This window comes from Manis pentadactyla, chromosome 4 (assembly GCF_030020395.1).
Source record: "Manis pentadactyla isolate mManPen7 chromosome 4, mManPen7.hap1, whole genome shotgun sequence".
NCBI classification, from domain to species: Eukaryota; Metazoa; Chordata; class Mammalia; order Pholidota; family Manidae; genus Manis; species Manis pentadactyla.
In genome coordinates this window covers 155,555,953-155,582,009 of record NC_080022.1, presented here as the reverse complement: position 1 = coordinate 155,582,009, position 26,057 = coordinate 155,555,953, and the positions used below count along the sequence as shown (strand labels likewise).

At 35.0% G+C, this 26,057-nt stretch overlaps 1 protein-coding gene across 1 annotated transcript in view; it reads right to left on the bottom strand.

Annotated features, from left to right (window-relative positions):
* BCAS3 (BCAS3 microtubule associated cell migration factor) overlaps nucleotides 1-26,057 on the bottom strand; it is a 623,923-nt gene that overhangs the window by 401,724 nt on the left and 196,142 nt on the right. The window contains exons 13-14 of the mRNA XM_057499516.1: nucleotides 21,539-21,709; nucleotides 4,516-4,609 (exon numbers count right to left, since the gene is read on the bottom strand). Coding sequence (XP_057355499.1) covers nucleotides 4,516-4,609; nucleotides 21,539-21,709 — 265 coding nt within the window. The remainder of the gene's footprint in view (nucleotides 1-4,515; nucleotides 4,610-21,538; nucleotides 21,710-26,057) is intronic.

The following is a 26,057-nucleotide window of genomic DNA, read 5'->3' as shown; positions in this document are numbered from 1 at the left end:
AGAGAACCTTACACATGATTATAAACGGTTAGCATAATAAAACGTGTGCTACTCTTCTTTATCTGGGGAACATTAACTGATTTTACTGAAGAATGATTCTAGAGCTCAATGTTTAACATTGAGTTTTAGCAGGGGGGTTTCCTTGCATGTAGTTACATTGCTCTGACTGCAAATATCTTGCCCTGCCCCTCCAGAGGCCCTCACCCTACTCTGACTACATCCATGGTCCCTTTCTCATTGTTATGATTAGCCACACTACATACTCCATGAAAAAGCCTTTAACCAGAGAATTATTAGATGGTCAAAAGAGTTAAGCTTTTTGATACAAATAAATTTAGAAATATGCATGGTTGCATGTAAAGAAAAACTAGAGGGTGTTACTACAGAATATACAAATCATATAGAAAAGCCAATTTTAATAAAAATCATAAGTACTATATTAAGGCCCATTTAAATTATGTATCTTTGTACAAACTACCAATTAACAAAAGTTAAGAAGCTAATGAATAATTCAGCCAAAGAAGAAAACACTGTTTCATTTTATAACATAAATAAGTCTACAGAGGAGGACTTTGAGATTGATAGAAAACACATCATGTGATCTCTCAAAAATTCTTTATAATATAAATAATTCAAGAGAAAAAAATAACAACTACTAAGGTATCCATGCATTTACAAATGGGAATGCAGCCTCTAGCTTCAAATATTTCATATGTATGTATGTGTATCTCAATCTGAGGGTTTGGATAAATCAAGAAATATGATACAAAACAAGACAAGCAAAATAACATGTCACCTCCTAATCAGAGCTGGAAAATAGGAGCTATAGCTGGGCCCAAAACCTTATCTAAGAAGTTGCTTAGATATTGACCATCTTAAAAAAAAAGACTTTTGAATTACTGAGAACTGGAAATTTTATATATATATTTGCTCCTACTCAAGTATTGACAGTAATGTTCTGAGTAACAAAAATTTCTATACATGATTTTGCAAACCAATTTCGTGAGTGGTTGCTGAGTTAAAACCCTCCACTTAATTGAAATACTTAAACAGGTACAAAGCATTTATAAAATGTTGCAAAAAAGATGACACATTAACAAATATATCTGCCACAGGATAAACTGATGAGTCCACTATACAGACTCTGCTTTACAATCTATGTCTAATGTGCCATATTTTTCTTACCTAATTTCTTGCATATTTTTCATTCAACTAATAGTTAGTTACATACCAAGCACTGAATCACCGTTTCCTAGCTAATCATCTTTCAGGTTCCAATTTAGAACTGAATTCCTTTTGAAGAACTTTTCCAGTAGTTGAAGACCAAGTTAATATTCATCTCCAAGCTCTCTCTCCTTACTCCACAAAGGATTTTCCTTTCTTGCTTTAAGTTTTACCACACCAGCAGAATGTCTCCATTAACTCAATCACCAAGACTGAGCCAGGCAATGTGAACAGAGTCTCCAGTGGAAGAACTAGCTTCCATTGTGTTTAGGTGAAACAGGTGAAATCATAACCAACATAAATGATTTTATAATGGACTCTTAAACATTTTAGTGCCATGAACACTAGCATATTTTTGACAATATGGTACCGTTTTCTTAGAAGAATATTTTTTAAAAGGCAAAGTAAAATACTTAGAATTTTAAATATTGACATATAGCAGAATATATGCTTCTTGTTAACATATTAAAATATAGCCTCTACCATAATTTTGACTCAGGTCAAGAAACCTTATTTTAGATTCAAGAAAAAATGTAAGAGATCATAAAACTCATAAAATAGTTTTCATAAAATGATCTTTCCTCCACGAAATTACAAGATTCAATGTGAGACTGAAATAAGAATACAACAGAAGAAAGTCAATTTATATTAAAATGCTACATATACACCAAAAGAATGATTGATGAAAGAAATAACTGGTAAGTTTAACTTAATTAAAATTAAATACTTCTGATCTTCAAAAACATTTTAAGAAAATGAGAAGATAGTCCCAGATGGGGAGATAATATTTACAGAACACATATCTAATACAGGACCATTCTCCAAAATATATAAACAACTCCTAAAACTCAACAAGAGAAAATGAACAACTTAAAAATGGGCAAATGATTTAAAAGAACAGTGGTTGTCAGGGGCTGAAGGAGGGAGGAATAAATAGGCAGAACAAAGGGGATTTTTAAGGGCAGTAAAACTATTCTATACAGTACTGTACTGGTGGATACATGTCATTATATGTTTGTCAAAACACAGAATGTACAACACCAAGAGTGAAGCCTAATGTAAACTAGAACTCAGAGTTTAGTTAAGGAAACAAATATTTAAATAAATGATTACTACAAAATAAATTATATTATAGAGCTATGTAACTAGTGCTCTAAAAACACAAGAAAGTAGGTATAAAAATAAATATTAAAATTTTTAATCTTATTAAAAAATCTGAGAGTTTCAACAAAAATCAACTGGCAAATCTTGATCAGTATTCTGATACCACACAAAACTATGGTTTTCTAGACCTCCTTGTCAAAAAATGATAGAAATAACTACAAAACTCTTTAAATTTTATGTTCTTCTTATAATGAATATAAAGTCACAGACAGGAAAAAATACAGCTTCAACATCTGAAGCACTCTATGGTGCTATGAAATACACATAAGAACAAAAGGAGATTTGACATAAACAGATTAGTAAAATTGTTCACTAGACATTTAGAAAATAATCATCTAGTACATAACCACAAATAAACCTCAGAGTTGAAAAATCCTTAAAACAATGACCATTAAAATTAACCTTATTTCAAACCCTTAAAAAAATACATTTGACGTAACAGATGGACTATCAACATGAGTCATACTGGTTACTCCAAGTAGAGTGCTGTAAGTGACATACCCTCCAGACTGTTTCTTCAAATAAAAATGATGAATTAAGGTATTAGAACGCCAATTATTCAGAGTAATCTATATTATCCTTTTACCATCATGCTTTACTTGAAAAGATGAGAAGAAGGGAAAAAGATGGATCTTCCCTTCAATTTTAACTAATAGGATCACTTTTGCAGAATAATATAAAAACAGCAGTCTCTTTAGATCCATCAACCAAAGGGATAAGATCTGACAAAAAACTAAGTTTAGAAAGTTGGTAAAAAAGAAGAATTAAGCATTTATCCTGCCTTTTAATAAAGAACTGTACTTCATTCCTAGTTGATGATAGAAAACTTTTTTACAGGAAAATAGCAGTTAACCAATGCAAAAGACATAATAGAATAGGAAAACCACCATTCTATAGCCTTTAAGATAACAAAACTATTAATTAATAAGCTGTTTCTGAAATGAGGCCAAAATAACAGTCTGCAGATTACTAACTAATCTCCACAAAAAAAAAAATGCATCTCCAATATGTAGGCATTTGATGGGTCACTAATTTATCTATGTGATCAAACACAGTATCAAAAATTGCTACAACCTGATATAATGTGTCCCCCTAAGGTGATGAATGATGTAGACAGTAATACCTATGAAGTTGAAATAAAGAAAACACTGTTATTATGAAAAAAAAAAAAAAAAGACAAATGCAGAATTAGGATAAGAAATGGGTCTGCGCACTGCAAAAAAGAAAAAAGGTGGAGGCTGTAAATTGGACTAAAAGGAACTAAAGAGATATGTAAGGAGTGAACTTTAATTAGATCTTGATCTGAAGCAGTTAGAGAACACATTTCTGAGACTACTGGGAAATTTTAAATTATGGCTTGGATGTTTGATAATATAATGAGTTAATTTTCTGAACTGCAGTATAATTGGTTATGTAAGATCTTTATTCTTAGGAAATGCTTGGTTAATTTGCAGTGGGTGAAATGCCATCACATATGTAACTCAAAATCACATGGTCCAGCAAAATATATATCATATTAAAATATGAACACTTGTTTAATTGAGGTGGTGGTATGTGTGTCATCACTATATTATATTACAAATCTATTTTTATGTTTGAAACTTTCATAAGAAGAAGTTTGGAGAAAAAAATGGAAAGTAATAGAGCTTTCCACATTGCTCTAATGTCTCTCCTTATCAAATGCCTTAAGAACAACCATAAAAATTAAAATTAAAAAATGGGGAAATATAAGTAAACTAGTTTATAAAATGTTACAAAGTCAAAAAGAAACTCTAAGTTACAAAGAAAGTGCCATTCACATACACTAACACATAGGCTGCAATATTGAAGTTCTTGGCTTAATTGTAATACAAAAATTAACACAACTAAACAACACTGTTTACCTACTATCACTATTCAATCACTACTTTAGTGAGAGCAAAACTAGTGTTTAGCAGATCTCTAAATTTCGATTAAAAATTTATTCATTCATTCATTCAATTCAGTCACTTACTGAAGACCACTTACTTTTCTGATATACACTGACACATGTAAGAAACGTCAGATTTCATATTTCCTATTTTCCTTTTCCAAAAACATCAGTTGGCAAATGCATGATATAAATGGCAAAAAAAAAAAAGGACATACCACTTGTATTAAAAGCCATACAGCACACTGGTTTTTCATGAGCAGGGAAGTGGGCCACAATACCATCACTGTCAGAATCCTCACTCAGAAGCACCTTTACAAAAAGAAGACAAACAGGAGTTAACCTTTATTCACCAACCACTGAGCTTGAAGATACACATAGTTATACCACAGTATTCCTGACCAAATAACATGCTTCCACTATACTGGAAGATAATTCTTGTCAATAGGAGGAGAATGCCACTTTAGGAATGAGGAAAAGATATAACATGCCCCAGCAAATCAACCATATAAACTCTAAGAGGGGTTGACTTGACTGTAAACAACAGACACAGTAATTTCTCGAAGTGTAGGTTCAGGAAAAAACAAAACGCATAAAATCAGCTATGTAAAGCATTAGAGAAGGACAAGAACATACAGTTCTTATTGTGTAATGGTCTGCTAGAAAATTCTTAACCCTGATTGGAATAGAACAGCGAAAAACAAGATAAGTTAAATGCAAACAACCAACCATTTATTAAAGGAATTACCACAAATTTTTTACCTAAAGTACAAAAACTGTGGTCTTTAACTCTAATTTGCCCATTGTGAGTACATTCTTCAAAGACTCTTAGGGAAAAAAAGTTTTACATTAATGGGTATTTATTTTACAAAGCAAGTAATAACTCAAGAGACAAAAACGTTTTACATACCTAATGTTCCAAAGGAAAAACCTACTACACCAATACTGGAGCATAATATTCAGACATAAAGAATTTAATCTCATGCAACCCAGCAAGTAGTCCTACACAGAGCATATGAATTTTTCTTTTAGACTGTAAAGCTTTACAGACATACAAATTACATGCTATAAAAACTATGGATTTTATGTTTATAATTCAATGATTTTATATAGTACCATAGCTGTTTACAATCTATTATATAGAAATACTGATTTGTCATCCTTTCCTACCTTAATGCTTTCATTCTCTTGCCTTACTGTTCTGGCTATTGTTTTCTATTATTGTTATCCAAGCTCTAGCATCTTTTCATAAATAGATGATTTTCACTTCATTCTTAGCTTTTAGTAGATTTCTGAAGTCCCCAAATAGTTTTTTGAAATTCTGTCCAGTAATGTCCTCATTTTCCACAGAGATTTGCTTACCTCTTCCCCATAGCTCACAGGCATTTCCCAAGCATGAATAAAATTATACATACAAATCATCCATTTTAAATATGTAAGTGGATAATACTTAGTAAATTTTTTACAGTTGTGTAACCATTACCACATTCTAGATTTGGAACACTCTATCATCCCCAAAATTTCTTCATAATGAGACTTTAAAGTATATCTCCAACCCCAAGCCCCAGGCAATCCCTAATAAAACAGAATTATGTAATTTATCTTCTATTTTCCTTCACTCTATATAAATTTTTAGTTAAATCATGTTGTTTGAGGTAGCACTGATCTTTTTAATATTGCTGAGTCACGTATTCCATTACATGGAAGTACAAAACGTGGGTTCACCCACCAATTCTAGAAAATTATATTATTTCCTGTTGACTGCTATTATGCATAATGCTGTTATGAATATTTGCATATACATCTTCTTGTGAACATATTTTTATTTCTCTTGGGGAGACACCTAGAAGTGGATTTGCTCAGTCATTTAATAAGTGTATGAAAACATTCTAAGAAACTGACAAACTGTTTTCCAAACTAGCTATTTCATTTTATATTTCTACCAATAAAGCATGAGGTTTCCAATTTCTCAACATCTTCTCAACACCTTTTATTACAAATCTTTTTAATTATGGGCAATCTATTAGAGACAGAAATTAGAATGATGGTCACCAGAGACTATGGGGACAGGGGATGGTTTATTTTATTTATTCATCCACTGTCATTTGGTGTTCATTTGGGTTGCTCCTTCTTTTTGCCTATTATGAACAATACTGCTCAGAACATTCATGTACAAGTTTTTACATGGACATATATTTTCATTCCTCTTGGGTATATACTTAGGAGATAAACTCCTGAGTCACACAGTAACTCTTTTCCAAAGGAGCTGTACAATTTTACATTCCCACCAGCAGTATATGAGGGCTTTCATTTCTGCTTACTGGCCATTGGTATATCTTTCTTAGAAAAATACCTATTCAAATTCTTAATTTTAAAGGTAGGTTATTTATCTTATTATTATTATTCAGTTGTAGGAGTTCTTTATATTCTAGATACCGGTCCTGTATCAAAAATATATTTTTCAAATATTTTTTCTCCTTTAGTAGATGTCTTTAAACTTTCTTGATAGTGAGAGGGGCGGAAGATGGCGGTGTAAGTAGAGCAGCGGAAATCTCCTCCCAAAACCACATATATCAATGAAAATATAACAAAGACAACCCTTCCTAGAATAAAGACCAGAGGACACAGGACAATATTCAGACCACATCCGCACCTGCGAGAACCCAGCGCCTCGCGAAGGGGGTAAGATACAAGCCCCGGCCCCGCGGGAGCCGAGCGCCCCTCCCCCCAGCTCCCGGCAGGAGAAGAATAGGCAGAGCGGGAGGGAGACGGAGCCCAGGACTGCCGAACACCCAGCCCCAGCCATCCGGGTCAGAGTGCAGGGCCCTGGATACTAGGAAAACAGGGCAGCAAGAACAGTGAGAGGGCACTGGAGGCCAGCTGCTGGAGGACACAAGAAAAGCAAGCGACCATTTTTTTCTTTTATTTTTTTTTTCTGTTTTCTTTTGGCGAGCGCTTTTTGGAAGTCTTAAAGGGATAGGGAACCCAATACTAGGGAAACAGGGCAGCAATACCGGTGAGCAGATGCCTGAGGCTGGCACCGGAGAATAAAGAAAAAGGAGCGGACACCTTTTTTTTTTTTTTTTTTTAATTAAAAAAAAATTTTTTTTTAATTTAAATTTTTTTTTTTTTTTTTTTTGTGGTCGTTGTTTTGTTTTGGCGGGTGCTTTTTGGAAGTCTTAAAGGGGCAGGGCGTGACACTTAATCCAGAGGTAGGGAATCCGGGGATCTCTGGGCACCCTAACCCCTGGGCTGCAGGGAGCAGGAAGGCCCCTTACGGAGATAAATAGCCTCCAGGCCGCTCCCCCTCCAACACCACTCCACCACTTTGGAGCAGAGGCCTGAACCAGGCCACGCCCACAGAAACAGCGGAGATAAACTCCATAGCAGCCGGGCAGGAAGCAGAAACCCTGTCTGCGCGCAGCTGCCCAGGACAAGTCACTAGAGGTCGCTGTTCTCCCAGGAGAAGAGGGCCACAAACCAACAAGAAGGGAAGTTCTTCCAGCCGTCACTCATCCCAGCTCTGCAAACTATTCCTATCACCATGAAAAGGCAAAGCTACAGGCAGACAAAGATCACAGAGATAACACCAGAGAAGGAGACAGACCTAACCAGTCTTCCTGAAAAAGAATTCAAAATAAGAATCATAAACATCCTGACAGAGATGCAGAGAAATACGCAAGAGAAATGGGATGAAGTCCGGAGGGAGATCACAGATGCCAGAAAGGAGATCGCAGAAATGAAACAAACTCTGGAAGCGTTTATAAGCAGAATGGATAGCATGCAAGAGGCCATTGATGGAATTGAAACCAGAGAACAGGAACGCATAGAAGCTGACATAGAGAGAGATAAAAGGATCTCCAGGAATGAAACAATGTTAAGAGAACTGTGTGACCAATCCAAAAGGAATAATATCCGTACTATAGGGGTTCCAGAAGAAGAAGAGAGAGGAAAAGAGATGGAAAGTATCTTAGAAGAAATAACTGCTGAAAACTTCCCCAAACTGGGAGAGGAAATAATTAAACAGACCACGGAAATACACAGAACCCCCAACAGAAAGAATCCAAGGAGGACAACACCAAGACACATAATACTTAAAATGGCAAAGATCAAGGACAAGGAAAGAGTTTTAAAGGCAGCTAGAGAGAAAAAGGTCACCTATAAAGGAAAACCCATCAGGCTAACATCAGACTTCTCGACAGAAACCCTACAGGCCAGAAGAGAATGGCATGATATATTTAATACAATGAAACAGAAGGGCCTTGAACCAAGGATAGTGTATCCAGCACGACTATCATTCAAGTATGACGGTGGGATTAAACAATTCCCAGACAAACAAAAGCTGAGGAAATTTGCTTCCCACAAAACACCTCTACAGAACATCTTACAGGGACTGCTCTAGATGGGAGCACTCCTAGAAAGAGCACAGCACAAAACACCCAACATATGAAGAATCGAGGAGGAGGAATAAGAAGGGAGAGAAGAAAAGAATCTCCAGACAGTGTATATAACAGCTCAATAAGCAAGCTAAGTTAGGCAGTAAGATACTAAAGAGGCTAACCTTGAACCTTTGGTAACCACGAATTTAAAGCATGCAATGGCAATAAGTACATATCTTTCAATACTCACCCTAAATGTTAATGGGCTGAAAGCACCAATCAAAAGACATAGAGTAATAGAATGGATAAAAAAGCAAGACCCATCTATATGCTGCTTACAAGAAACTCACCTCAAACCCAAAGACATGTACAGACTAAAAGTTAAGGGATGGAAAAACATATTTCAAGCAAACAACAGCAAGAAGAAAGCAGGGGTTGCAGTACTAATATCAGACAAAATAGACTTCAAAACAAAGAAAGTAACAAGAGACAAAGAAGGACACTTCATAATGATAAAGGGCTCAGTCCAACAAGAGGATATAACCATTCTAAATATATATGCTCCCAACACAGGAGCACCAGCATATGTGAAACAAATACTAACAGAACTAAAGGGGGAAATAGACTGCAATGCATTCATTCTAGGAGACTTCAACACACCACTCACCACAAAGGATAGATCCACCGGGCAGAAAATAAGTAAGGACACAGAAGCACTGAACAACACAGTAGAGCAGATGGACCTAATAGACATCGATAGAACTCTACATCCAAAAGCAACAGGATATACATTCTTCTGAAGTGCACATGGGACATTCTCCAGAATAGACCTCATACTAGGCCACAAAAAGAGCCTCAGAAAACTCCAAAAGATTGAAATCCTACCAACCAACTTTTCAGAGCACAAAGGCATAAAACTAGAAATAAACTATACAAAGAAAGCAAAGAGGCTCACAAACACATGGAGGCTTAACAACACGCTCCTAAATTATCAATGGATCAATGACCAAATCAAAATGGAGATCCAGAAATATATGGAAACAAATGACAAAACAACAACACTAAGCCCCAACTTCTGTGGGACACAGCAAAAGCAGTCTTAAGAGGAAAGTATATAGCAATCCAGGTATATTTAAAAAAGGAAGAACAATCCCAAATGAATGGTCTAATGCCACAATTATCGAAATTGGAAAAAGAAGAACAAAGGAGGCCTAAGGTCAGCAGAAGGAGGGACATAATAAAGATCAGAGAAGAAATAAATAAAATTGAGAAGAATAAAACAATAGCAAAAATCAATGAAACCAAGAGCTGGTTCTTCGAGAACATAAACAAAATAGATAAGCCTCTAGCCAGACTTATTAAGAAGACAAGACAGTCAACACAAATCAACAGTATCAGAAACGAGAAAGGAAAAAATCACGATGGACCCTACAGAAATACAAAGAATTATTAGAGAATGCTATGAAAACCTATATGCTAACAAGCTGGGAAACCTAGGAGAAATGGAAAACTTCCTAGAAAAATACAACCTTCCACGATTGACCCAGAAAGAAACAGAAAATCTAAACAGAACAATTACCAGCAACGAAATTGAAGCGGTAATCAAAAAACTACCAAAGAACAAAACCCCCGGGGCCAGATGGATTTACCTCGGAATTTTATCAGGCATACAGGGAGGACATAATACCCATGCTCCTTAGAGTTTTCCAAAAAATAGAGGAGGAGGGGATACTCCCAAACTCATTCTATTAAGCTAACATCACCCTAACACCAAAACCAGGCAAAGACCCTACCAAAAAAGAAAACTACAGACCAATATCCCTGATGAACGTAGATGCAAAAATACTCAACAAAATATTAGCAAACCGAATTCAAAAATACATCAAAAGGATCATACACCATGACCAAGTGGGATTCATCCCAGGGATGCAAGGATGGTACAACATTCGAAAGTCCATCAACATCATCCACCACATCAACAACAAGAAAGACAAGAACCACATGATCATCTCCATAGATGCTGAAAAAGCATTTGACAAAGTCCAACATCCATTCATGATAAAAACTCTCAGCAAAATGGGAATACAGGGCAAGTACTTCAACATAATAAAGGCCATCTATGATAAACCCACAGCCAACATTATATTGAACAGCGAGAAGCTGAAAGCATTTCCTCTGAGATCGGGAACTAGACAAGGATGCCCACTCTCTCCACTGTTATTTAACATAGTACTGGAGGTCCTAGCCACGGCAATCAGACAAAACAAAGAAATACAAGGAATCCAGATTGGTAAAGAAGAAGTTAAACTGTCACTATTTGCAGATGACATGATACTGTACATAAAAAACCCTAAAGACTTCACCCCAAAACTACTAGAACTGATATTGGAATACAGCAAAGTTGCAGGATAAAAAATCAACACACAGAAATCTGTGGCTTTCCTATACACTAACAATGAACCAACAGAAAGAGAAATCAGGAAAACAACTCCATTCACAATTGCATCAAAAAAAATAAAATACCTAGGAATAAACCTAACCAAGGAAGTGAAATACTTATACTCTGAAAACTACAAGTCACTCTTAAGAGAAATTAAAGGGGACACTAACAGATGGAAACTCATCACATGCTCGTGGCTAGGAAGAATTAATATTGTCAAAATGGCCATCCTGCCCAAAGCAATATACAGATTTGATGCAGTCCCTATGAAACTACCAGCAACATTCTTCAATGAACTGGAACAAATAATTCAAAAATTCATATGGAAACACCAAAGACCCCGAATAGCAAAAGCAATCCTGAGAAAGAAGAATAAAGTAGGGGGGATCTCACTCCCCAACTTCAAGCTCTACTATAAAGCCATAGTAATCAAGACAATTTGGTACTGGCACAAGAGCACAGCCACAGACCAATGGAAAAGACTAGAGAATCCAGACATTAACCCAGACATATATGGTCAATTAATACTTGATAAAGGAGCCATGGACATACAAAGGCGAAATGACAGTCTCTTCAACAGATGGTGCTGGCAAAACTGGACAGCTACATGTAGGAGAATGAAACTGGACCATTGTCTAACCCCATATACAAAAGTAAACTCAAAATGGATCAAAGACCTGAATGTAAGTCATGAAACCATTAAACTCTTGGAAGAAAACATAGGCAAAAACCTCTTAGACATAAACATGAGTGACCTCTTCTTGAACATATCTCCCAGGGCAAGGAAAACAACAGCAAAAATGAACAAGTGGGACTATATTAAGCTGAAAAGCTTCTGTACAGCAAAAGACACCATCAATAGAACAAAAAGGAACCCTACAATATGGGAGAATATATTTGAAAATGACACATCCGATAAAGGCTTGATGTCCAGAATATATAAAGAGCTCACACGCCTCAACAAACAAACAAAAAATAACCCAATTAAAAAATGGGCAGAGGAACTGAACAGACAGTTCTCCAAAAAAGAAATACAGATGGCCAACAGACACATGAAAAGATGCTCCACATCGCTAATTATCAGAGAAATGCAAATTAAAACTACAATGAGGTATCACCTCACACCAGTAAGGATGGCTGCCACCCAAAACACAGAGAACAACAAATGTTGGCGAGGCTGTGGAGAAAGGGGAACCCTCCTACACTGCCGGTGGGAATGTAAGTTAGTTCAACCATTGTGGAAAGCAGTATGGAGGTACATCAAAATGCTCAAAACAGACCTACCATTTGACCCAGGAACTGCACTCCTAGGAGTTTACCCTAAGAATGCAGCAATCAAGTATGAGAAAGTCCAATGCACCCCTATGTTTATCGCAGCACTATTTACAATAGCCAAGAATTGGAAGCAACCTAAATGTCCATCAATAGATGAATGGATAAAGAAGATGTGGTACATATACACAATGGAATACTACTCAGCCATAAGAAAAGGGCAAATCCAACCATTTGCAGCAACATGGATGGAGCTGGAGGGTATTATGCTCAGTGAAACAAGCCAAGCGGAGAAAGAGAAATACCACATGATTTCACTTTTCTGTGGAATATAAGAACAAAGGAAAAACTGCAGGAACAAAACAGCAGGAGAATCACAGAACTCAAGAATGGACTAACAGGTACCAAAGGGAAAGGGACTGGGGAGGATGGGTGGGTAGGGAGGGATAAGGGGGGGGAGAAGTAGGGGGGTATTAAGGTTAGCATGCATGGGGGGGTAGGAGAAAAGGGAGGGCTGTACAACACAGAGAAGGCAAGTAGTGATTCTACAACATTTTGCTATACTGATGGACAGTGACTGTAAAGGGGTTTATAGGGGGGGACCTGGTATAGGGGAGAGCCTAGTAAACATAATATTCGTCATGTAAGTGTAGATTAGTGATACCAAAAAAAAAAAAAAAAGGGCAGTTCCTGTGTGGTAACGTCCAATGAGTTCTACACAAGGGTATAAAGGGCATATAAAAGTGTAGGCAAAGGGTCTGTTTGTGTTTATACAGAGGATCAAAGCCTAATTGGGCTACCCCGAAAATGAACTAAGATACGATATGAAAAAGAACTTCCAACACCAGCACTCTCTGGAAGACTCATGCCAGAAGATGATCATCAAAAAACCCCAACAAAGATCCACACACTGCTACGGCTGTAGATGCAGTCATCCCACCAGTTCCTGGACTTGCCATGGGAATGAGGAAGGAGATATCTAAGCTGGCCTGTGCATACAGTAAAACAACAAATTTGACTGGATCTGTAGTGTTGGAACTCAATCAAGAATTAAGAGAAGTGCAAATTGTAGCGCTCCAAAATCTTACAACTACAGACTATTTACTGTTAAAAGAACATATGGCATGTGAACAGTCCCCAGGAATGGGTTGTTTTAATTTGTCTGATTTCTCTCAGACTGTTCAAGTTCAGTTGGACAATATCCACCATATCATAGATAAGTTTTCACAAATGCCTAAGGTGCCTTAATGGTTTTCTTGGTTTCACTGGAGATGGCTGGTAATTACAGATATGCTTTGGTTATGTAACTATACTCCTATTATGTTAATGTGTGTGCGCAATTTAAGTAGTAGCTTAAAACCTATATACGCTGAAGTTACTCTACAAGAAGATATGTCAAAGAAATAATCAATCTTCCCATGTTTTCTTCCGCCTGCTACTTCTATAGCTTTTCTTCTTCCTTCCTAATTACAACCCTTAAATAGAATTCGTGCCTCATATCAAATTTACCGAGTATCATAACTCCTCCAAGTGGTAAAGATACCTCAAGACAAATGCTGGGCATAGAAGCCACAGGGCATAAATATGCAAAGAAGTAAAAAGCTAACCTTTTCAAACAATAAGGCTTCTCTCTCACTTACCAACTCTACATTTCCCTGTATGGCCCCGGAAGATGACTGGTTAGCCAGAGACGGGTAAGATTCCTCAAGGGAGGAACAACCTAAGACAGGCACAGTCGCAGGGGGGCCATCAGGTGAGAAATTGGGGATCAACAGAGGTGAGGCTTAGAACCTCACCCCCCCTGTTCTGAGAGAAATCTTCTGCATACGTGGATGTTTTATTGCCCTGGTCTAGCTTGGATTAACACATAGTCTACAGGCACACACCTGATCATCTACACTTGCTCTCTTACAACACTAAACTATGTTTTCTACCTTTATCTTGTATCTACCTACCACTTCAGCATTTTATTAAAAATAGTAATAATAAAGAGAGAAATGTGGTATCCACATATAAATCAAGTATAAAAACCAAATGAGTATTCATATTTGAACTGACTGTTTAGAGTTCATAATGCATGAGCAAAACCAAAAAGTTTCTGTGATGACTGCCCTTGTACTGTTCACCATGTAACTTATTCATTATGTAAGAATTTGTTCTACATTTAAGAACTTGTTTGTTATGCCTCAGAAGATTGGAGACTGACGAAAATTAGGCTTGGGGTGGATTAATGATTGTGCATTGAGCATTGACTCCCCTATACAGAATTTTATTGTCGTTAACAACCATTTGATCAATAAATATGAGAGATGCCCTCACAAAAAAAAAAAAAAAGAAAAAAAAAAAAGGACAGACTTCCAATGGTAAAATAAATAAGTAACCGGGATGTAATGTATAGCATAAGGAATATAGTCAAGATATTGTAACAGTTTGGTAGGGTGATAGCTGGAACCTAGAATTATGTATATAAATGTTCTACCACTGTGTTGTACACTTGAAACTAATGTAATGTAATACTGTGCATCAACTACCCTTCAATAAAAAATAATTATTTAAAAAAAAAAAAAAAAAAAAAAAGAACATAAGGGATGTGAACATTCCCCAGGAATGGGTTGTTTTAATTTGTCTGATTTCTCTCAGACTGTTCAAGTTCAGTTGGACAATATTCACTATATCATAGGTAAGTTTTCACAAATGCCTAAGGTGCCTAACTGGTTTTCTTGGTTTCACTAGAGATGGCTGGTAATTACAGGTATGCTTTGGTTATGTAACTATACTCCTATATGTTAATGTGTGTGCTCAATTTAAGTAGTAGCTTAAAACCTATACATGCTGAAGTTACTCTACAAGAAGATATGCCAAAGATATAATCAATCTTCCCATGTTTTCTTCCGCCTGCTACTTCTATAGCTTTTCTTCTTCCTTCCTAATTACAACCCTTAAATAGAATTCGTGCCTCATATCAAATTTACCAAGTATCATAATTCTTCCAAGTAATAAAGATACCTCAAGACAAATGCTGGGCATAGAAGCTATAGGGCATAAATATGCAAAGAAATAAAAAGCTAACCATTTCAAACAATAAGGCTTCTCTCTCACTTACCAACTTTACATTTCCCTGTATGGCCCCGGAAGATGACTGGTTAGCCAGAGACGGGTAAGATTCCTCAAGGGAGGAACAACCTAAGACAGGCACAGTCACAGGGGGGTCATCAGGTGAGAAATTGGGGATCAACAGAGGTGAGGCTTAGAACCTCACCCCCCCTGTTCTGAGAGAAATCTTCTGCATCCGTGGATGTTTTATTGCCTTGTCTAGCTTGGATTAGCACATAGTCTACAGGCACACACCTGATCATCTACATTTGCTCTCTTACAACACTAAACTATGTTTTCTACCTTTATCTTGTATCTACCTGCCACTTCAGCATTTTATTAAAAATAATAATAGTAAAGAGAGAAATGTGGTATCCACATATAAATCAAGTATAAAAATCAAATGAGTATTCATATTTGAACTGACTGTTTATAGTTCATAATGCATGAGCAAAACCGAGGGTTTCTGTGGTGGCTGCCCTTGTACTGTTCACCATGTAAGAGCTTATTCACTATGTAAGAGTTTGTTCTCCATGTAAGAACTTGTTTGTTATGCCTCAGAAGATTGGAGACTGACGAAAATTAGGCTTGGGGTGGATTAATGATTGTGCATTGAGCATTGACTCCCTTATACAGAATTTTATTGTTGTTAACAACCATTTGATCAATAAATATGAGAGATGCCGTCACCAAAAAAAAAAAAAAAAAAAAAAAAAAAGGACACACTTCCAATGGTAAAATAATAAGTAACCGGGATGTAATGAATATAGTCAAGATATTGTAACAGCTTGGTATGGTGATAGCTTGTACCTAGAATTGTCATGTATATAAATGTTGAATCACTATGTTGTACACCTGAAACTAATGTAATGTAATACTGTGTGTCAACTACCCTTCAATAAAAAATAATTATCTACAAAAAAAAACACAAAACTTTCTTGATGGTGCAATATGTAGCACAAAATTTTTAAATTTTTATGAAGTTCAATTTGCTTCCCCACTTTTAGAAATATGTTTTAAGTATTTCTTATATATACATATGTTGATCAACATATCAGATAATTTTTTCCTCAACCAAATATAATTTATAAACCTCATGACAAAAAGTCATATATTTTATATACTTTTACTTTTACCCATTCCATTGTTCTTCTCTACTGCTCAAGTTCCAAGCCTTCTTTTGTCATATAATTTCTTCAGAAAATTTTGATTAGCCATCTTTAAGAGTAAAGCTACTAGTGACAAATTTCTCTTAGTTTTTTCTTTTAATAAGAATGGCTTTATGTCCCCTTCATACCTGAAGGATATTTTCACTGGATTCGGAATTCAGGTTTAACAGTTCTTTTGCTTTACTATTTGAAAGACGTTATACCACCTTCTTCATCTTCATGGATTCTGATGAGAAAACTGCTGCTATATTACTGAGGGAATGTAAAGCAGTACAGCCCCTCTGGAAATAGGTGAACAGTTTCTGACAAAACTAACCATGCACTTATAAAACTCATCAGTCACATTCTTGGGTATTTAATATAGAGAAATGAAAACTTCACACAAATCACTCAAAAACCTTTACACAGATGATCATATCAGCTTTGTTTATAATAGCAAAATTCTAACAACACCTCAAGTGTCTGTCAGTGGGTGTATGGCTCAACCAACTGGAACATATTTATATACAGAAAAACAACAGAGGGATAATAAAGAATGAATTACATGCAATAAACTAACTTTAAGGTTATTATAATTAATGAAAAAGTCAATCTTAAAATGTTACATACTACATGATTTCACTTACATAACTTTCTAGAATCACAAACTTAATGGATCAGAGAAAAAAATAGTGGCTGTCAGAAGAAAGAGATGGGTTAAGTTGTGGATGGGCACGAATACACAGAGGTTTGTGTTGAATAGTCCTGTATCTTAATTGTGGCAGTGATTATGTTAATCTAAACATGGGATAAAATTTCATGAAACTTTATACACCTATATATCCACACAAATGAATGCAGGTAAAACAAATGGTGAGAGCTGAATGAGGTCTGTAGCCTATTAACAGTAATGTATCAGTCAATTTCCTGATTTTGATATTGTACTACAATCTCCTGGTTTTAATATTTGATGTATTTGATAATACACTATTACATAGATGTTACCATTCAGGGGAGGTCAAGGAACCTGGGTGGAGGGCACAAGGATATCTCTACAACTTACTGTGAATCTACAATTACTTCAAAATTAAAAGTTAAAAATGAAAATCAGTACAGCTTTTTAATTTCTCTCACTCTGATAGGTGATAAATGGTATCTCGTAGTTTTATCTTTCACTTATAACAAGTGAAGTCATGGATATAGATTTTATACCATTTTTATACAGATCTTCCTTGACATAAAAAGAAGTTACATCCTGATAAACCTGTCATAAGTCAAATACATTTATTACACCTCACCTAAAGAATACCATAGCCTAGCCTACCTTAAATGTGCTCAGGACACTTACATTAGCCTGCAACTGGGCAAAATCACTTAACACAAAGCCTGTTTGATAATAAAGTGTTGAGTATCTCAGATAATTTACTGACTACCCTACTGCAAGTGAAAAAGAGAACAGATGTCTGATATATACTGGTGTGAGTGTGTCTCAGTTGTTTACCCACATGACCATGTGGCTGACTGGCAGCTGTGGTTTGTTGCCATAGCCCAGCTTCACAAGAGAGTATCATACCACATACTGCTGACCTGGAAAAAAACCAAAATTCAAAATTCGAAGCTCAATTTCTACTGAATGTGTAACACTTCCACACCATCATAAAGTCAAAATATCTAAGTGGAAACATCATAAGTAAGGAACCATCTATATTTTCTTCTGTTAAATATTTGTCTTTTGGCCATTTTTCTATTTTACCTTGATCTTACAAGATTCCCTTTCCTTTTCTGTCTTATAACTCCATACCTCTCTTTCCAGCATAATTAGTATTGAGTACTCTATTTGATGGTTCTAATACAGAAGCCATGCAGTAAAAAAGGCACATTAATTTTGGTGCATAGCAAAATCTCATACCACTACAAAGGATTCTGTAACTCTTCTCTATGAGTCCACAAATATAACAACCAAATACTTTTGGAAGGATTCTTTCCATTTCATTATCACTTTATCAACATACACTTGTCCTATCCCAATACAAATGCCCTGAGACATGTAATTTTTACTCACCACTTAACTAATCAGGCTGAATCCCTAAGTATATGAAGTAACAACTTGACTATATTAAAACAAAGCAAAGCAAAGCACTTTAATTGATGCAAGGTGGATAAGCCTTTATCTAATGAACAAATAATAGACAAAACACCTCAGGAACCATTACATTATCATGAGTAACACTTGTACTCAGATCAAGAAACAGCTCAAGTTTATGTCATCATTCTGGACCATTTTTCTTTGATTAGAGACTTTGCAACATTGCTAACTTCAGTTATATAAATGTGTAAAGGCAAATTATACCACTTAACTTATCCCAGCCACAATAAAACATGAAAGTAACACTGAAAAAAGGATGCAAAGTCAGTCAAATCCATTCCTCCTTAATGCAGTTACCCCACAATGATTCCGTCACCATAAAATCAAACTAATCAATTTAGTATCAGAAAGATGGTAAATCAGTTCTTATACACCACCACTGTAAATATGAAAGTATCTTTATTAAAGGCTCAATGGATTTAAACAGCCAAAAGTGAACATAATGTCAACTTTAGCTCCTGAGATGTCCATAGAAAAGGAAAAACATTATCAAATATCAGTGGGAAAGGGCTAAAAGTGATAAATTATGACAATAACCAATGTAATCTCTTTAATCCAGCATAACCTAAAAATAGCCCTGTTCTCCAACTGAACTATTTATCAGAGTCAAAATGTCTTCTTGACAAAAAAGTTTTAAATTAATCTTGACAAATCTTGACAAAAACAGATTTACATTAATAAAAGGAGGACAGTATTTTTACAAAGGAAATCTTATTGCTTTAAAAAATATGTATAATTCTTTCAAAATGCATGTTGCTACTTCCCATTTATTAGACATCAGCTTATTTCCTGTCTTATAATAGAATTTTTCAATCAAGTCAAAACTTCAGAATGTAAGTGTGAATGCAAACAGATTATGACACCAACAAATAATAGAAAAAATAAAAATTTTCAGGTTGAACACTTAACTTTTTTAACTTTTAAAAGCTAACATTTCTATGATTCTTTTTTCCTAGTAAATTTAACTTGTTTCAAGTGTTAACAATGCACTGATCACAGAAAAATGAACTTTCCAAACTTTGCAATATGCACTCCATTTTCATATTCTAAATCTGAGAATTCCATTTTTGACTTATAAAAAGTTAATAAGGAACTGAGAAAATTTTCAAAAACACATTTGAAAACATAAGGCCTAATGCTGTACTTTTTATACAATGATTAAAAATTTTTCTTTCTACCTGTTTCTATACTTAAATACAATAAATTGAGTTATACCTCTATTTCCCCCAAAATAGTAAGAGATAACATTTTCTCCTTTTAAATAACCACAAATCTGTCTGTCAACAAACGCTAGATGTTTAACAGACTTACTTACACTCCCACACTAGACAATGTTGAAGAGGGTTGTTACTTCTCAGTGAATGTGGGTGGCCTTGGAGGTGAATTAATTAAGAATCAAAGGACAAAAGAAAATATTTTTTACTTCAACACTCATAAAACACCAAGGGCTTATATATTTATTTCCATTTAAAAAGAGAACATCTGTATGTGTCTATCAACTTGAGCTAATTAACACAACTTTTTAAAAAAAGTCATTACAGTCAACTGAAAAGTTTGCTAACACTTCATTAAAAAAGGGTTTTAACAGGAATACAAGCCTGTAACATATTTGGTTAACCACAAAGTCAAGACAGGAGAGGCTGAGAATTATTATGATTCAGATTTCAAATTAAATACAATAGCCAAATTCAATAACCCAAAATTGCAAAAATGTTTTTGTCTTTTATTTGCAGTACAATTTTTTTTGAAATGCCACTTAACTTTACTATAGGAATTAGTAGCAGCCAAATGTAATCTTTCATCAGATATAGAATCATATATACTGGAAGGAGATTTTCTCAAAAGAACATGTGATATTTAGGTTAATACTGTAAAGGATCATATAGTTTCTAAACATTATGTTCTGAAAACAAATATATATTCTATATAAAATTAATAATTTATATTTTACAAATGTTGATCTCCTATTGCAATAATAAATTTTAGATTATATTTTTTATGCAAATGATAAAAAACTATTTGAATTTTTAAATTGCCTTCCTTTCAGAAATGTATTTTAAATAAAATTTAAGACTATGACACAAAGAAAAATGTTTATGAGTGCATTGGGAAGAAAACTAACTGCCTCATATATTTTTCCATGTTTATAAACTCCTAAAAGATTCTCTAGTTTATCTGAAGATATAGAATTTGATAAGCTGTTACCATGTATGTATTCTAATACATACTTTGAAACTGTGTATATTTTCATGTTTATAAGGAAATAACTGTAATTACATTTAATACTATTAACATTGTCACTTGTAACCAAAATTAGTCAATTTTCTAAATTCCCTAAATATATAAGATCCTGTTGATTCCTTCCATAAGCAAGTCTCTGTCTAAAAGGAAATTATTAATCTTCTGATTTGGGTTATCAAAAATGCCATTAAAAAGAAAAACAAAACAATACAATGAACAGAACAACATATAGAGATATAGGACTATTTATTTATGAAACAAATGTCCTGATGAAGAAATAACAAAAGAATTTCTTAGAAACTCAATTTTATCTTCAGGTTTTAAATATGAATAATGTTTCAAATAACAGGTTTTTAACACATTACTCATCATTTAAAAAAAATTCTAACCTAAAATAACCTCAATATCTACAATTCAAAATTAACAACCTAGTACATTTTAGTAGATTTTGATCCCAAATAATAATCTTCATCAGCCCAACCTCTGCAGAAAATGGACATTACATGCACTGGAAATTCTTACCTGACCCTCTCCAACTGTTTCAGTGTCAATTACTGTGATGATGCCTGGGACTAAAGGACTCCGCCTTGAATTACTATGGATGGCAACATCATCTTCTGTCACACCTGAAGGCAGCGTGCCTGTCAGCTGAGTCACCACTTTCCCAACCATCGTCAGGCCAGTTTTCAATGTCTATACCATGAAAGGCAAATGAAATACTTCACATTAGTATTTGGAAAATATGCATTTTGTTAATTCTCCTACCCATTAAATTAATTTCTCTTATAAGCTTATCTATAGCAGTAAACTGTCATAGAAATTCAGTCATATTTTTCATATTATATTAAACTTTAGTTGGAAAATCAGTCTTAGTTTGAGTGAAATGGTCCCCAAAGTCAGCATGGTCAGAGTAAAGCCATAGGTAAATGACTAATAGCTTTTTTTCACAAGGTTGCAAGTACATTTTTATTTTAAAAAATTTGTTTTCCGCATCTCCTTAATGCATATACCTTAAAATAAGTGATATAGTAAGAACTATGCAATGTTCCATTTTTGAAATATTATACATCTAATTTTAAAAAGTCTTTTTAGCTTGCAAAAGACTGAGACATTGGTAGAAACCCCATGTGAAAAGACTATGCTTCCAAAGTAAATTTATAACATACTGTTATATAATATTTTACATCAAGATTTGGCATGTAGATGCCTAATGCTGTGTTGCAGCCAAAAGCCACAGCCAGGTTGGGAAAGAGCCCCATGCACTCCTGTGCCAGTCACAGCTCACACAGGGGATGCTCCTTGAACACTTAGCTATTGTGGCAAGAGGGGATAGCACTTGAGCCCCATGGGACATATCTTAAACAAGGCCACTCCTTGAAGACCAGGAGAGAGAGCTGATTGCCTAATACATAGAAACAAACACAGAGAGTCAGGTAAAATGAAGAGACAGAAGAATGCATTCCAAATGAAAGAACAAGATAAAAATTCAGAAAAAGATCTTAATGAAACAGAAATAAACAATTGACCTGCTTTAGACTTAAAAAGCAATGATTATAAAGATGCTTACCAAAATCAGAAGAATTGATGAAAACAGTGAGAACTTCAACAAAGAGATAAAAAATATAAGAAAGTATCAAACAGCAGTCATAGAGCTGAAGAATGACTGGATGAAGTAAAAGAACAGATCAGCAAACTGGAAGACAAAACAATGGAACTTACCCAGATAGAACAGCAAAAAGCAAAAACATCTTTTTTTAGGTGAAAATATCTTAAGGGAACTTTGGGACAATGTTAAGTGTAATAACATTCACATCACAGGGGTCTAAGAAGAGAGAGAGAGAAAGGGCAAGAAAACTTATTTGAAGAAATAATGACTGAAAACCTCCCTAATCTGGGAAAGTAAACAGACATTCAGGATGGCAGCCTAGAGAGTTAAAATAGGAGTTATCCAAAGAGATCTATGCAAAGAAACATTGTAATTAAAAGACAGTAAAAGTTAATGATAAAAAGAGAATTTTAAAAGCAGAAAAACAACTTGTTACATAAAAGAAAAATCCCATAAGGCTATCAGCAGGAACTCTGAATGCCAAAAAAGAGTAGCATTATATATTCAAAAGTGCTAAAAGGAAAAAAGGGGAGGTTAAGGGAATATTAAGTTTTGCAATATAAGCAAAAATTAAAGTTCATAACCATTAAAATGGCCTTGTTACAGAGACTCCTTTAAGCAGAAAAGAAATGGCACTAATTTATAACAAGAAAACATGAAAGTGAAAACCTCAGTGGAAAAGGTAAATATATGGTAAAGATAGCAGATCAATCATTTATACAGCATGCATGAAGGTTAAAAGACAACAGTAGTAAAATTAATTAAAATTGCAATAGTTAGTTAAGGGATACATAAAATAAAAAGACACAAAATGTACACCAAAAATATCATTGTTGAAGAGTAAAAGGGTAAAGTCCTGAAATATTTTCAGATTTAAGTACCTGTCAAATTAAAACCAAATGCTATATACAAAGGATGTTATATGTGAACCTCACAGTAACCAAAAAACAAAAACCTACAGTAAATAAACAAAAGTTTATTTAATTAAAGTGTAATAACATTTAAAAAGAAATCTAAACATAACACTGAGGAAAGCCAGAAAACTATAAGGGAAGACTTATAGTCTTATAGAGAAGAAAACTACAGAAAGGAACTACAGAGAGGAACTATAGAAAGAGCAGAAAGGAACTACAGAAAACTACAGAAAAGAACTACAGAGAGGAACTACAGAAAAAGCAGAAAGCAACAAAATGAAAATAAGTACATACATATCAACAATTACTTTAAATGTAAATGGACTAAATTCTCCATTGGAAAGACTGTTGCTGAATGAATTTAAAAAAACAAGTCACACCTTTATTCTGCTACAAGTGACTTACTTCCGAAGGACACACATGCACTGAAAAGGAAGGTACGTGGATAGATATTCCATGCAAATAGCTATATCATATATCTATATCATATATCATATATCATATCAGACAAAACAGACTTTAAAAGAAAGAATATAATAAAAGACAAAGATTGACATTACATAATGATAAAGGGGTCAATCCAGAAAGAAGATGTAACATTTGTAAACATATATACACCCAACATAGGAGCACAAAAATATACAAAGAAAATATTAATGGACTTAAGAAATTCACAACAATACAATAATAGGAAACTTTAACATCCCACATATATCACTGGATATATTATCCAGACAGAAAATCAATAAAGAAACATGAGCCATAAACAACACATTAGACCAAATGTACTTATTAAATAAATACAGAACATTCCATCCAAAACCAGCAGAATACAAATTCTTCTCAGATGTACATGGAATACTCTCTAGATCATCTGTTAGGACACAAAACAAGTCTCAATAAATTCAAGAAGATTAAAATCGTATCAAGCATCTTTGCCAATGACAGTGGTATGAAACGAGAAGTCAATTAAAGGAAGAAAACTGGAAAAACCAGGAAAACATGGAGATAAACAACATGCTACTGAACAACCAGTGGTCATCAAAGAAATCAAAGGACAAATTAAAAAATACCTAGATATAAATGAAAGCAAAAACACATCACACTAAATCTTTGGGATACAGCAAAAGCAGTTCTAAGATGGAAGTCCATACCAACACAGGCCTATCTCAAGAAACAAGAAAATCTCAACAATCTGGCTTTACACCTGAAGGAACCAGTTAAAAGAAGAAAAAATTAAGCCCACAGTTCATAGAAGAGAGAACATAATAAAGATCACAGCAAAAATAAATGAAAGTGTGACTAAAAAGATGATAGAAAAAAATAATGAAGTTAAGAGCTGGTTCCTTGAAAAGGTGAACAAAATTGACAAATCTTCAGCTAGCCTAACAAAGAAAAATAGAGAAGACTAGAGTAAGTAAAATCAGAAATAAAAGAGAAGTTACTATTGATACCACAGAAATTACAAAGGATCATAAGAAATTTCTCTAAACAATTATACACCAACAAATTGGACAACACAGAAGAAATGGAAAAATTATGAAAATTTATACAACATGATTGGGAACTTTACATGTATAAGGCTTATTATTAGGCTACAATAATTAAAGTAGTATGAGATATCTCCTAATATCTGTTAGAATTGTTTTCATAATAAAGATAAGAAATGAATGTTGGCAAAGATGTAGAGAAAAGGAACTCTTGGGCACTGCTGGTGGGAAAGTAAACCGATGCAGCCAGTATGGAAAACAATATGGAGGTTCCCCAAAAAAACTAAGAATAGAGGAGAGGATTAAAGACTGTGGGGGGAGAGATGAGAAAGAAACCTCTTCCCAAAACAACACATAATATGAAAATATAGTTAATACAACTATTCCTGAAAGAGCAACAAGAAAGAAGGCTACGCCAGAATGCGTATACCTGGAGAAAAGGACAGACCTCAAGGAACAGGGTAAGGTACCAAAGCCATGATGCAGTGGGACTGAAGCCCTTCCCCGACCACAGCTCACTGGCATGAGGAAGAGAAATGGAGCAGGAGTGAGGGGGAGGTCTAGGACTGCTGAACACCCAGCACTAGAGATCTGCTCTGGGAGCACGAATATACACTACATGGTGCTCTGGAGATTACTGGGGTTGGAAAGCTAAGACAGAGGGAATACTTGGAGAGACTGAGAATCCAGCCGCCTGTGGAAAACAGGGATCCACATCCGGCTACTCTGGGACAAAAGAAAGGCGGGCAGTCTGAGAGACTTCCTAACAGTGAGAGAGATGCTAAAGAGGCAAGGATTGCAAAGAGCTTGCTGCTCAGGAGAAAGGACAGGTAGACAAAAATGTCCAGACACACTTTGCCAAGCAGGTTGGGAACTTTCAGGAGCTCAAGCACAACATCCCGCTGGCTACCTATACAGCTCCGAGGACCCCTACCATGATAAGCAGCCTGATGTGCCTTCCTCCCAGCCAGCCAGCACAGGATCAAAAACAGGCTGCCCCTGACCTTGTGCCAGGCCAGCCAGAAGGAGGC